At 55.3% G+C, this 12,363-nt stretch overlaps 5 protein-coding genes across 5 annotated transcripts; 1 reads left to right on the plus strand and 4 right to left on the minus strand.

The window, feature by feature from the left end:
- Positions 1 to 65: 65 nt before the first annotated feature.
- VTN49DRAFT_1571 (uncharacterized protein) lies at positions 66 to 1,931 on the minus strand (the record flags this gene model as incomplete). The annotated part of the gene is made up of 3 exons (XM_069409200.1): positions 66 to 1,451; positions 1,507 to 1,628; positions 1,703 to 1,931. The coding sequence occupies 3 exons, from the start codon at positions 1,929 to 1,931 to the stop codon at positions 66 to 68; spliced, it is 1,737 nt and encodes a 578-aa protein (XP_069270610.1).
- Positions 1,932 to 2,604: 673 nt separating this feature from the next.
- VTN49DRAFT_1572 (uncharacterized protein) lies at positions 2,605 to 3,627 on the minus strand (the record flags this gene model as incomplete). Its single annotated transcript, XM_069409201.1, has 7 exons — positions 2,605 to 3,092; positions 3,156 to 3,218; positions 3,266 to 3,308; positions 3,361 to 3,373; positions 3,434 to 3,443; positions 3,504 to 3,530; positions 3,582 to 3,627. 7 exons carry the CDS (start codon positions 3,625 to 3,627, stop codon positions 2,605 to 2,607), a joined length of 690 nt encoding a protein of 229 aa, XP_069270611.1.
- A 267-nt stretch (positions 3,628 to 3,894) lies between these two features.
- VTN49DRAFT_1573 (uncharacterized protein) lies at positions 3,895 to 6,408 on the minus strand (the record flags this gene model as incomplete). The annotated part of the gene is made up of 5 exons (XM_069409202.1): positions 3,895 to 3,906; positions 3,959 to 5,230; positions 5,296 to 5,415; positions 5,482 to 6,229; positions 6,293 to 6,408. 5 exons carry the CDS (start codon positions 6,406 to 6,408, stop codon positions 3,895 to 3,897), a joined length of 2,268 nt encoding a protein of 755 aa, XP_069270612.1.
- A 1,173-nt stretch (positions 6,409 to 7,581) lies between these two features.
- VTN49DRAFT_1574 (uncharacterized protein) lies at positions 7,582 to 10,525 on the plus strand (the record flags this gene model as incomplete). The annotated part of the gene is made up of 8 exons (XM_069409203.1): positions 7,582 to 7,705; positions 7,778 to 7,782; positions 7,837 to 7,927; positions 7,981 to 8,144; positions 8,198 to 8,830; positions 8,880 to 9,542; positions 9,594 to 9,764; positions 9,818 to 10,525. The coding sequence occupies 8 exons, from the start codon at positions 7,582 to 7,584 to the stop codon at positions 10,523 to 10,525; spliced, it is 2,559 nt and encodes an 852-aa protein (XP_069270613.1).
- An 18-nt stretch (positions 10,526 to 10,543) lies between these two features.
- VTN49DRAFT_1575 (uncharacterized protein) lies at positions 10,544 to 11,721 on the minus strand (the record flags this gene model as incomplete). The annotated part of the gene is made up of 2 exons (XM_069409204.1): positions 10,544 to 11,262; positions 11,322 to 11,721. 2 exons carry the CDS (start codon positions 11,719 to 11,721, stop codon positions 10,544 to 10,546), a joined length of 1,119 nt encoding a protein of 372 aa, XP_069270614.1.
- Between the last annotated feature and the right edge of the window lie 642 nt (positions 11,722 to 12,363).

Below are 12,363 nucleotides of genomic sequence, written 5' to 3' on the forward strand. Positions count from 1 at the left end.
GTAAAAAGAGAAACAGAATACCACCGACCGAAACTTTTTGTTTTGAGGAAAAAGGGATTATGATTTCATTCCTCCTGCTTCGTGTCTTCTTTTGTGTCTTCCTCTTCCATGGAAAAGACCAGTTCAGATTGTTCCTCATCGATCCGCGACGGCGACGGAGCGACCGTCTTGGACGTTTCGGATGTAGTCGGAGGCGCAGTGGCAGTAGCAGTGGCTGTTGTAGCAGGGGCAGAGGTACCACTGGTGGATGTAATGGAATTGCTCGAAAGCTCAAGCGCAGAGCCCGGATGCAACGAGAGATTGCTCAATCCCTGCGAGATCATCGACATAGATGGTGCCGCGGAGGTGGTGCGCAGCGACGGAGATGCATCGCCCGACGTCCCCGGCACAGGCCGTCGGCTGCCAATGGGGGCCAGGCTCGGGCTGGACGACTCACGCAGAGGCGACGATCCCACGTGGTTGGACATTTCTTCCTCCTTCTTCTGGCGCTGCTTGGCGAACAGGGCGCCAAACCGCGACGGGCTCGAACCCAGAGGCGATGCCTTGGTTGCGCTGGTGCTCAGGCCCAGGCCAAGCCCTGATAGGTCCCGGCTCGGTAGATCCCTGCTGCTGGACTCCTGCTCCGTGCGCGACAGCCGCCGCATCCTCTCCTGCGGTGTCAGCACGTCATCGTGCAGGCTCCCCGGAAGAAGGTCCTCTTCCATGGTAAAGTGGCCCTCCCAATCATCCAGCGCTGATGACCGCGGTACACTCGCCGACAGGAATTTGGACCGCGGAGCCATACGCTGCGAGTGCAGGAACCGGGGTCCCAGGAAAGCGTCTTCAAACGCCGGGGGCGACGAGCCCGGATTCGACGAACCCAACGAACTCAACGGTTTGCGCAGGTCCGAACCAAACGCCGTGTCACGCAGCTGACGCACCGCCTCCGTCGGCGCCCGCAATGACGACGACGGCGGTGACGCCACGTCCGACATTCCGAACCTGGACGGCACGGATGCAGCAACGGGGCCGTACCGCGCAGCGTGCGAGATGCCCTGGCTGTCAAACGACGACGGCAGCGGCACGTCTCGCAGTGTCAGCACCGGCGGAGACGTCGGTAGCCGGCTCTCTTCTACGGGTGAGCCGTACTTGGACCCGGCATCCGACACGAAACCTGTCTCAATTGACGGTATGCCTTCTGGTTGCGGCTGTGACTGCTGCTCGCGAATGGCCGCCAAGTCATCCTGGGCCTGGGTATAGGGATATTGATACGGTTGGCCGTTCATGCGCTGCTGCGACAACACCGAATTGGTAAGCGCCGAGTCCTGCGGATGGTAGGTGGCCTGCGGGTTGACTCGTCCGCCCAAATTCAAGGGACCTCCACCTCCCATGCCAAAGTTCGGCCGATTCACTCGTCGTCCGTCGGGAAGAATATGCGCGAGGGCACATTTCGCTCCGAATTTACAGTTTCCCTAGTCGTTCATCTCAGCAAGCCACTTTATCAACCCGCCCGAACGAAATCCAAACCTTTTGAAAGTATTTACACGGAGCTGAATCCGCCGCGGCATCGGTCGTATGGAGGAACGGACAGGCAAGGCCGGCTTGGCAGGCGCCTTGCCGGAAGAATTTGCAGGGGACATGCTTTGTGTCTGCGAGAGAGAGCTGCGGGTCAATCCATACGGGAACTAGTAGAAGACAAGAGACAAAATGCCATCGCACGCACTCTTTGGACCTGGATTGGGAGGACTCCGGGCCATTTCGAATGATACGTTCCTCCCATGACCATTGGGAGGAAGGTGACCGCCGCGGGATCTCACGTCGTTGCTGGGTACGCGGTCCGCCCGTGGCCGACCCGCATTTGCCGGGTGATGGCTGTTTGGCGGAGGGGCTTGCGGGGCTGTGATGGGATATGGATGCTGCGACATGGACTGCATCACCGGAGGTGACGGCATTGAATCTCTGCCAGCGGAGTTATGGTATCAGAGGTTATTCATTGCATGTACAAGCACCGAGGATAAGGATGGAGGGGTACTTGGGCTGGCTTGGCCACCCTAGGGCGGGAGTCTATAGACGAAGAGGGATCAGCCTGTACAAGACAATCACCGTTTGTAACTGAAGAAGCAGTCTCCTGGCAAGATGGGAACGTCACAAGAAGACGGAAGGAATGGCCAGCAGAGCTGAAGCAAGCAGGAGTATTTTGCTGGCTGAACTGCTGTTCCACGGTGCCGTTGTGCCGGTTGTTCAGCCCTGACCGCCTTCTGTTCCTAGACCCACCACGTTGGCTGCAGGGTACACTGCGTCATGGCCGTTAACTGAACTCTCCCAGGGGTAACTTGACTCTGAGTGCAGTCATCTAGCAAAGGATGTCACTGCTCAATCCGAAACACCTTATCCATACTCTCCGATACTAAGAATGTAGTTATATGGAATACAATACATATACTGGAAGGAGTTTCAGAAACTCAGGAAAGCATATGGAAAGAACCGGAAATATGGATTTGAAGTACCGAGGGTTCAAGTAGATTGAGGATCTGATGCTCATCTGACCATGGTTAATCGAATCACAGTAAATGATAAGAATTGCCAGATATTGCCTCGAACATGTGGCGTGCTCAGATGATGATTCTAGAGCTCCCCCTCAAGTCCCAAATCATCCTGCACAGCCCCGGTTAATCTTTTAGCCCCAACTGACAGTTTGAACACGAAACTTGCCTTGAGGTCTTCGACAGTGGTATCTTCTGGCAGCACCTCCGTGCATCTGGCCCAGAGCTCGCGCGAGATCTGGATTCGTGTCTGGAGTCGCCGAGTCCAGAGCCGCCATTCCTGTTCCACCTGCTCGATCTCTTCACTGGAGGTGAGCGTGATGCCCTCTGCCTGGAGCATCTCGAGACGCCTGGCCGACGTTTGCTGTTCTTGTTCCAGCAGGGCGACCTGCTTCCGGAGTTCATTAATTGGGACGATCGCGGATAGTTCTGTAAGACGCTGGCGGAGCTCTTTTTCTCGAGCCTTCAGTTGAGAGAGCTCGTCTTTCAACTCTCTCATGGCATCGTCCCTAGTGGCCGCGGCCTCTGGCGAGTCATCTTCGATCGCCTCTTGAAGCGCATGGTAGACGACTTGCTTCCCTGTTATCTTCGACCGTTAATGAAATGGTTTGTAATGATTGCGGAGGTACTGACCAGAAACTCGAGCTTCAATCTGCTTTCGATCCTGCAGTTCTTTGAGGATCTTCGCAGCAGATGCTTCATGACCGGTTAGCGAGTAGCATGACGTTATTCAATGATCTCACTTTTTGAGATTTTATTGTGCAGATTGGTGGAGATGTCGAGTGCCTGCCGCGAACCGGTCAGCAAAAATCCAGACCATCTTGGAAATGGTGCTGACCGAGTATGGACGACTACGTGTATTACAGCTAGATGAGATGCCATCTCATATTCCCAGGCAGATCATGACCTACTTCTCCGTTCCTGTAATTGAATCTCTTGTTAGAATTGGCACAGCTCTACGCTTGGTCCCATCTGACTCACTCAGATAGTCCAGTACCAGTGCAGCGTCTTCACAGGTCAGCTCGGCACCTCCTGATGCTAATTCACAAAGCAACGCACCGTCCTCCGAAAAGAGCTTCTCTGTCCTTGGCTTTTTTGCACCCATGATGTTAGAATACTGAATCAATTGCATGAACTGAAGAGAACCCGCTAAGAAGAATGTATGTACAGGATAAAAAGGAAAGCACCGGCACAAACAAGGCAGGCAGTATCACCGTGGCTGCTGTATTAGCTCCTTCCCTATACAGGCTGAAGCATGCTCTTTGTGCCAGGCGAACTTCAACTCTATAACGACGAAGAAAAACTCCAAAAAACAACAGGCAAAACACGACGCCAAACATGTAAACAGTATTGCTCCCTTTTCGTCGGGGTATCACATGATGATCTAGTTCAGTTAGCGACGGTGTATTAGAGGTAGAGATTCCGCGGGCACTTACGCAGTCGCTTTCGTTCTTGGCAACGGGCACGCCCATCTCCTCGAAAGTCTTCGGGCCCTTGCCAGGGAGATTGCCCGGCCGGGACGGCGCTGGTGTGCTGGAGGAAGACGACGGTTGACTGGCGGGAGCGCCCTGTGGCCGGGGTGAATGGGGTGGCGCCTGCGAGGAAGGAGGCATAGACTGATTGCGAGGAGGGTAACCAGGCGATGGCTGGCCGGGCCCGCCATTGCCATACGGATCCTGCGGCGGACGACCGCCCGTTCCTGGACGTTCAGGCCGCTGCAGCCGTCGGCGGTCTTGATCCAGCGGTGCTGAGTAGCCGAAATCCGGGCGTGGGCTCTGCGGGCCCGCCTGAGAGACAGGCGGATAGTCGCCTTGCCCCGGAGGAGGGTGTCGCGGTGAGGTGGGAGCAGAGCCGGTTGGAGGGCGGTAACCCATCTGGCCTGATGGGGTACGGGATCCAGGACCCCCAGGGCCATAGTTTGCCGGCGGAGATTGGATGTTGGGGTTGATGCCAAAGGCAGGGCTCTGGCGCGAGTCTGGATACGGCTGGCCGGATGGCGGACCACCGTACTGCGGCCGCCCATTGGTCGGGTAGGGAGCAGAAGAGTATCCATCGTCCGAGATGGTCATCCGCGAAGGGTCTGGCATTTCCAGGCTCTCCTGAGGAGGAGCCTGGTTCTGGTTGCCTCCATATCGTCGGCCGGGGCGGCCGCCATTGCCGTATTGCGACTTGATGCGTGCAATGGCGACTTGTTCGTGGTCCTTGCGCGACAGGGTCTTGGACCGCGAGATGCTCTCGATTCGGCCAGCCGCGTCTTTGTTCCCCTTGTTTGCCGCCTTGGTGTACCAGGCGCGGGCCTCCTTGAGATCGACGGGTACGTGGATTCCGACTTCGTAGAAATAACCCAAAGCGAACTCGGCCGTGGGAAGGTCGCTCAGAGCTGCCCGTTGCGCGTAGGTGAAGGCAATCTCATCGTTCTTCTCGAACAGCCCTTCGTGACCGCAGAGGAACCACTTGCTGATAGCCATCTCAGCCTCGGCCTCGCCCTGCTTGGCTGCCAGTAAGTTGTAGTGCAACGACAGCATTGGGTCAAAGTCGCAGCCCAACTGGCACAGTTCGTAGGCGGCACCCATCTTGACCTGCGCTTTGGCGAATCCATGGAAGGCCGCTTTCTCGATATAGCGGCGCGCCGCATTGATGTCGACGGGCAGATACTGATCCGGAACGTTGACCTGGGGCAGTTCCCGGGCCAGAAGCATACCGTAGACCTGGAGAGGAGGATCCATAAGCTGCCAGAATCACGGGACAGTTATCATGGAAAAGAGAGACTTACATAGGCGCCCTGCGGAGCATTATCATCGCAGGTTTCCGCAGCCAGGCGAATGTATTCAAGGCCCTTCTCATAATCCTGACGCTGCCCGTGCTGCCCGAGAAGGATCATCATACCCAAACGCTATATCCACTTGTCAGTGAACTGGTTCCATTGCAGTATCACGCCGCCCAAAAAGGTCCAACCCACATAGTACGATGCAGAATCCCGCAGGGCCACGCCCCGTTCGTAATGGCGGATGGCCTTAGCCGGCTCGTTTGAGCTCTCAAACTGCATGCCCATGCGGTACTCGGCACGCGCATAGCCCTTCTCGGCGGCGCGCGCATAGCAGCGGAAGGCCTCCCGCTTGTCGACACGGTATCCGAACTTGCCAAACTCGAGCCACATGCCCTTGATGAAGTCGGCATGGGGATGGTGCTGGTCGGCCAGGAAGCGGACGATATTGATCGCGTCGGTCTTGAGCTGGTGCTCGATTTGCGGGGTATGCGGCCGAGGCTGCTGGATCTGCGACTTGCGAGCCTCATCCTGCATGCAGATCTCGACGTAATTCAGAGCATCCTGGGCCCAGGCCAGCTGCGCATCGGGGTCGTTTGACGCGAGCACGGCCTGTCGGCCCTTTTCCAGGTTCGCTTCCCGCTGTTCATCGCTGGGAGGCACATTGGGCGGTGGGTTGCGCAGCACGGGGAATGGCGAAAACGATGGCTGGTCCATGGTGTCGTACGATGCCGGCTGGCCGTAGGGCGCGGGGGCACTGGTTACGGAAGGGGGATCGTAGGGATTAGTGGTGACGGGAGGGGAGATGCCGACAGAGGACGAACGCTCAGGATACTGGGGTCGTTCGTAAGGGGACTGGTTGCCGTAGGGACGTGCCGCACGAGCCTCGTATTCCAAATGGGCAATATTTTGCTGCATATTCTGCGGGACCTCTGGCATCACTCTGTGAGGGCCAGCCGGTCAGTCGGAGGGGGGGGGTTCGGCGGGGATCACCAGGAGAGCGTACCTTTTCGGCTTCGGAGAGACGACTTCTGGCAAGTAGAAATCGTCCGACCCGCCGGGAACGAACGTCGCACCTACCGATGGATGGCCACTGTACTGCTGGACCGGCGGCCGGCTCATGATCGGGGGCGAGTTCCTGTGTGAACTTGGAAAAAGGAACTATAGATGGAGGGGGATGTGCGCCACGGGGAACGTGGACCGAGACCAAGACTGGAGATTTGAGAGGGTATTTTTAGCTCGCCGGTGGTTTATTTGGGGAAATTTTTTTTCTTTTTAGTTTGGAGAATTTTCACGTTTTTTTTTTTCTCTCCCTGACACAAGGGGAGTTGGGCCAGGGGATTCGGAGCAGGAGAGAAAGAAAAAGACCGCAGTTGGGGCTGAGGTGAATCAAGAAGACTTTAATTACTCGGAGACCTGTACGAGCCCTGGGAGGAGAGGGATGGAGTATCGCCCTCATACTCACATGGCCCTCTTCTATCTAGGTAGCTTCTGGAAAATTTGTCGAAAATGCACTGCCTACAAGCCAGAGGCATAACGGACTAACATAAGCCATAACGGAATCATAACCCAGACAATTATCCTGTTTTTAGACTGTCCGAGCCGTCCGACGGTCCGATACGACCCCTGCCAGTTGGGCAGAAAGCGTTGGCGAGGGGACTATTTCCTAGTTCTGTGCTGGTTTATAAAATCTTCAGCTAGTGATGGGGTCCTTTTCATGGTTAGTTCTAATCAGAGCTTCGGTCAATGTTACTCTGAAGAATGCCTCAGCTGATTCCGGTCCGTGTCCTCCCTGGAGCTTATAAATGGATACCGGTAACTCATAGACTAGCGAGACAGGAGTCTCCTGAGCCGAGCACTGCCATTGCAGGCATCCAGGCAGAAACTCCCCAGCAGGAATCCAGGAGGGCCGAACCAACGGTTCCTTACGGACCCAGGAAGGTTGAGGAGATGCGATCATGCGGCGGGGCAGAGCAGCCGCTGCGTGGCGGACCCATGGTTTTCCGAGGAATGTGATTGGTCCCTGAAACGGCAAAGAGGGAGCCAATCTGAGCCAGTCACATTGAATTGATTGATCGCTGAATCCATGCTAGTCCAAAATTAGGTAGTCAGCAATGACTGGCTGAGTCAGTGTTGAGTCAGCCCAGAACACGTGGTCACGTGCAGACGCAGACGCGCCGATACGCGCTGTACACAGTAGAACGCGGGAAAAATGAGCGGCACGGTAAATTGGTGGAGTGCGGCTGGTAGCGATGGGATGCAGAAAGTGATTCAAAGAATACCAGACAATTCGTCATGGAGGAACGCCGTGCGAAGTTCTTCCATCCATACTCGCCGTACGAGATCCAGCTACAGTTTATGAACGCGCTGTATGAATGTTTAGAAGCGGGAAAAGTAGCTATTTTCGAGTCCCCCACAGGTACGTCAATGACTCAATGAGATGGAAATGCTGCAAAGTGCTGCGAAGCTCAAAGCTGAAACTCGGCGCCAGGCACGGTAGGATGGCAAGCAAATGCAGGGCCAGGAGAGAAATTCGACTGATGAGTGCAGGGCAAATCGCTCAGCCTGATCTGTGGGTCACTTACATGGCTGCGAGAACACAAGCGCAAACAATTTCTGGAATCTATAGAAGATGCAGAGGGTAAGAAGTCGTTCTCATTCGTCCGGCTGAAGTCCAATTGACAACCGCAGCAGACGATGACGAGCCTGACTGGATGCGCGAATATGCCAAGAAGGAGAGGACTCGGGCAATTGTAGAGAAATGGAAGGACCTGGAAGAGCGACTGGCGAGAGTCAGAGCTGAAGAGGAACAAAGAAGAACGTCCGCTGAGAGCCAGCAGCGGATGAGAAAGCGTCTGGTATGGGGATTGGTCGGATATACGTTGTGGAAATGAGGTTGACAGCCAAACAGAAAGTCGATGAAGGGACGGATCCGTTAGACAGGGCAGATGAGGATCGCTTCGAACTGGATGACTATGACAGTGACGCGGAGTCGCACCCTACCGCGGGCGGCATTGACGGCCTCTCCGCAAGCACCCTCGCTCTGCTGGACCGCTACCGCGGCCACATCACGGGCAACAAGCCCGTGGAGGACGATGCCGACGATCAGATTAAGATCTTCTACTGTTCGCGCACTCACTCTCAGCTGTCCCAGTTTGCCGATGAGCTCCGTAGGGTGAGCTTCCCATCCAGTGTACCTCCACAGGAAAGTCTAGAAGGGAAGGGGAGCGGACAATCGGGACTCGAGGAAGGAATCAAGCATCTGTCCTTAGGCTCCCGAAAACAATTGTGTATAAACCCAAAAGTTGCATCGTTGACGAACGCGACGGCGATCAACGAACGGTGCATGGAGTTACAGCAGTCCAATGTCTCAGCGGATAAACGGTGTCCCTATCTTCCAGGTAAAAACCATGAGGGGGCTATGCTCGACTTCCGGGACCGCACCCTGGCGACGGTGCAGGACATTGAGGACATTGGACAAGTAGGCAAACAGCTTGGAGTCTGCCCCTACTATGCCAGTCGCTCTGTGATCAAACACAGCGAGGTAAGCATCTTCTCAGTTTCGGATGTGCCTAACGCTCAATGATTATTAGATTGTAACTCTTCCATATCCACTGCTCCTCCAAAAGTCCGCGCGGGAGGCATTGAATATATCAATTAAGGGCCATGTCGTGATCATCGACGAGGCCCATAATCTTATAGACGCCATCTCCAGTCTCCATTCAGTATCCGTCACCCTGGACCAGCTTCGGACAGCATTGTCCCAGCTGGCCGTCTACGCACGGAAATACCGCACACGGTTAAAGGGCAAGAACCGTGTCTATGTTACGCAGGTAATTCGGCTCGTGAGCTGCTTGGCAGACAACCTGGAGTCCATCTCCCGACAACAGGAATCATCCGAAGCCGTCGTGCAGTACTCAGACCTCGTGACCGGAAAAGGGGTTGATCAGATCAACCCGCATAAACTCTCCCGGTACCTGCAAGAAAGTAAACTCGCCCGAAAGGTAGACGGATATGTCGAATACGCAGAGCAAGGGAATGGGCAGAAGCGCGACAGAACGACGGTCCCGGTGCTGTTCCACGTCCAAAGCTTCCTCCTGGCGCTCATGAACCCTTCCGCGGAAGGCCAGCTCTTCTGTGCCATCTCCGACGGAGTGGTCGAGTTGAAATATATGCTACTCGATCCCACGCATCACTTCAAGGAGATTGTGGAGGAGGCGCGAGCAGTGATTCTAGCTGGAGGAACCATGTCCCCGGTAAGACTGCTTTTCTTGGATTTCGACACAGCACATCGCTGATCGGCTCAGATGTCAGATTACTCGGATCACTTATTCTCATACGTTCCCGAGGCACGCTTCGACACGTTTAGCTTTGGGCACGTTATCCCACCGGAGAATCTCATCGCGCGGGCTCTCGGTCATGGAGTTTCTGGCTCTGAGTTCAGCTTTACATATGACCGGCGCAAATCAGAGGAGATGGTGAGTCCCAAAGCTTTACCTGGCTTTCTTTTCGCATCTGACTGTGAGAACAGGTACTCGACCTAGGCCGTACAGTCGCCCGGCTGTGCCAGGTCATTCCGCATGGTGTTGTCGCTTTCTTTCCCAGCTACGATTATCTCGCATACGTACTTGATAAATGGAAAAAACTTCCAGCAAAAGGTCCCAGCACCCTGTCGCTCATCGAGCGACACAAAACCATTCTCTATGAGACACAGGATAAAACCTCACCGGCAGACGACATCCTCTTAGAGTATCACAAACAAGTTGAGTCGCATCCAGGAGGTGCCCTTCTACTGTCCGTCGTTGGGGGCCGTCTCTCCGAGGGCATCAACTTCTCTGACCGGTTTGGTCGTGGCGTGATCATGGTCGGGCTTCCATTCCCCAACATCCAGAGTGCAGTCTGGAAAGCGAAGATCGAGCACGTCGAGAAATCTGCCTACAAGAAGGCTGAGCAATCGATCCAGGACGAATCCCGACGACAGGCCATGGCGAAAGCGGCTGGTCGGGACTTCTACGAGAATTCATGCATGCGAGCTGTCAACCAATGCATCGGACGGGCCATCCGTCATCGGAATGATTACGCGGCGATCGTGATGATCGACCATCGATACGAAAGCGAGCGGATTCAAAGGAAGCTACCTGCCTGGATTCGACAGAGTTTGGCGCCCGCTGGAAACCAAGCTGCTGCAACGATCCCAGCAGAGATGACCAAGTTCTTTGCTCGACGTAACACCTCTTGACGCTACGATTTCTGTTTTCTAGATTCTGGCTTCTCGAACTACGCTTTTCGCGGTCTGTTGTCCCGAGGCGGACAGGGTTTCCGCGATGAAACGTTGCACCTCTGCCATCATGGGCGCGGTGAACTCATGTCCCACATTCTCGAAGACGAGGTCTTCCAAATGAATGTTGGCATCAGCGCACCAACCGCCGGGTGCAATGGCCTTCTTCAACCAAGCAAGGATGGCCTCATATCGGTGGTAGGGAACCAACTTGTCCGCACCACCAGAGATCTGTAGGATGCGCTTTCCGCCGAGGTGACGCGACAGGACTGGGCGAAGACGCTGCTTGTCTTCCTCAGATGGATCCGGCAACGGGCTCTCTTTGAGCGCGGCATCCTTGGCGGGTAGGTTGGTGTGACTGAGGAGGAATGCCGCCACGTCGTATTTCCGGACGGCTTCCAGCAAAGAGGTCGGGAAGTGCTCCGAACCTAGGAACTTACTACCAGGAGGATCGGAGTTGGTCCAGGAGGAGAGTTTTGACAGGCGGGCGCGATCTGCCATCAAATTCACATAGTCCAGCCCACCAACGATGGAAACACCGGCGGTTAGGCGCGGCTCGTGCAGCAGCGCTGTCCATACGGCATGGCCACCAAGGGAGATGCCGAGGACTAGATGGCGTGTGATCACCTTCTCGGACATCGGAAACAGATAGGAAGGTAGATAGTCCATCAACGATGATACATCACGGGCCGTCCCTTCTGTCAACTACCGTCAGATCTGACTGTATTCTTCATTCCCTCTCGCGTAATTGACCTACGGAAGATCGAAAACATATCCTGCGCATGTCTGGGGTTTCCCGAGCGCCAGACCTCATTTGCTTGAGGATCGACGAGCCGCGAGCCATGGTTGCGCTGATCCAGGGTCACTGCAATCAATCCCGTCGGAGCGTTTCCATTGCCCGCACTACTTTGTAGCAGTTGTCCTCGCCGAGCCTGCCAATCACTGAGAATTGCTGTTGCAACCTCCGCCATGTGTTCCTGGCGGTCGAGCCGGGGGTGCAGGAGCCAGAGGCAAGCCACTTCATTCGTCTCCAAGGGGAGCTCCTCCAGGCCGAACACCGTGGTCAGCAGCCCCGCGATGAGGAACGTTCGTCGGGACATGGTTGGTAGGGAATCGGGAGCGGCGTAGCTAGCAAGCGGGGATATCGGAGACACCATTTGAGAACGTAGATGGGTCCGTCAACCTCTCCGTCGAGTCGTCGCCTCGAATCAGCAATTTATCAATACTGCAGTACTACTTATGTCCCCTCTCCTCGGATCGAGGATGATGTCTCGGCTTTCCGACTCGGCCGGAGTATCTCCGGGATGACCAGGACTGGGGCTCACGTGATCCGGGGAAACGGCCCATGGTGACGGCGCGTTCAAGCAACGGTGGGCAGGACAGCGTGTAAGATGATAGAGAGATCCGAGCTTGGTTGATCAACAGCCAATGCCTGTTGTTTGGTCTGATTGAACGCGTCTGCAGCCACAATCGCGACGCCATTGATCAATCATAGCCGCCGCCATTAGCGCCCAAGCCGCTTCGTATTATTTGGCTTCAGTTCTGCCCCTGATCAGACGCTGGCGTATCCAGCTTGATCAACTCCGTGTCATTTAGGGCAGATCGTCGACGAACGGACCACCATTCTACCCCTATTTTTGTGGTTCGAAATCTGAATAATTTGTCATTCGGAATGGCCGTCGTCTGATTGCTACTTGATTCGCAATCGGCGTGCGGATGAACATTCCTCATTGCATTTCCGCCCCATCGTACGTGGTTGACTAATCTCTTCCTCTCTAACGTGTACTGACACTGAGTAG

This window comes from Thermomyces lanuginosus, assembly GCF_041956635.1.
Source record: "Thermomyces lanuginosus strain ATCC 200065 unplaced genomic scaffold VTN49scaffold_22, whole genome shotgun sequence".
Taxonomy (NCBI): Eukaryota; Fungi; Ascomycota; class Eurotiomycetes; order Eurotiales; family Trichocomaceae; genus Thermomyces; species Thermomyces lanuginosus.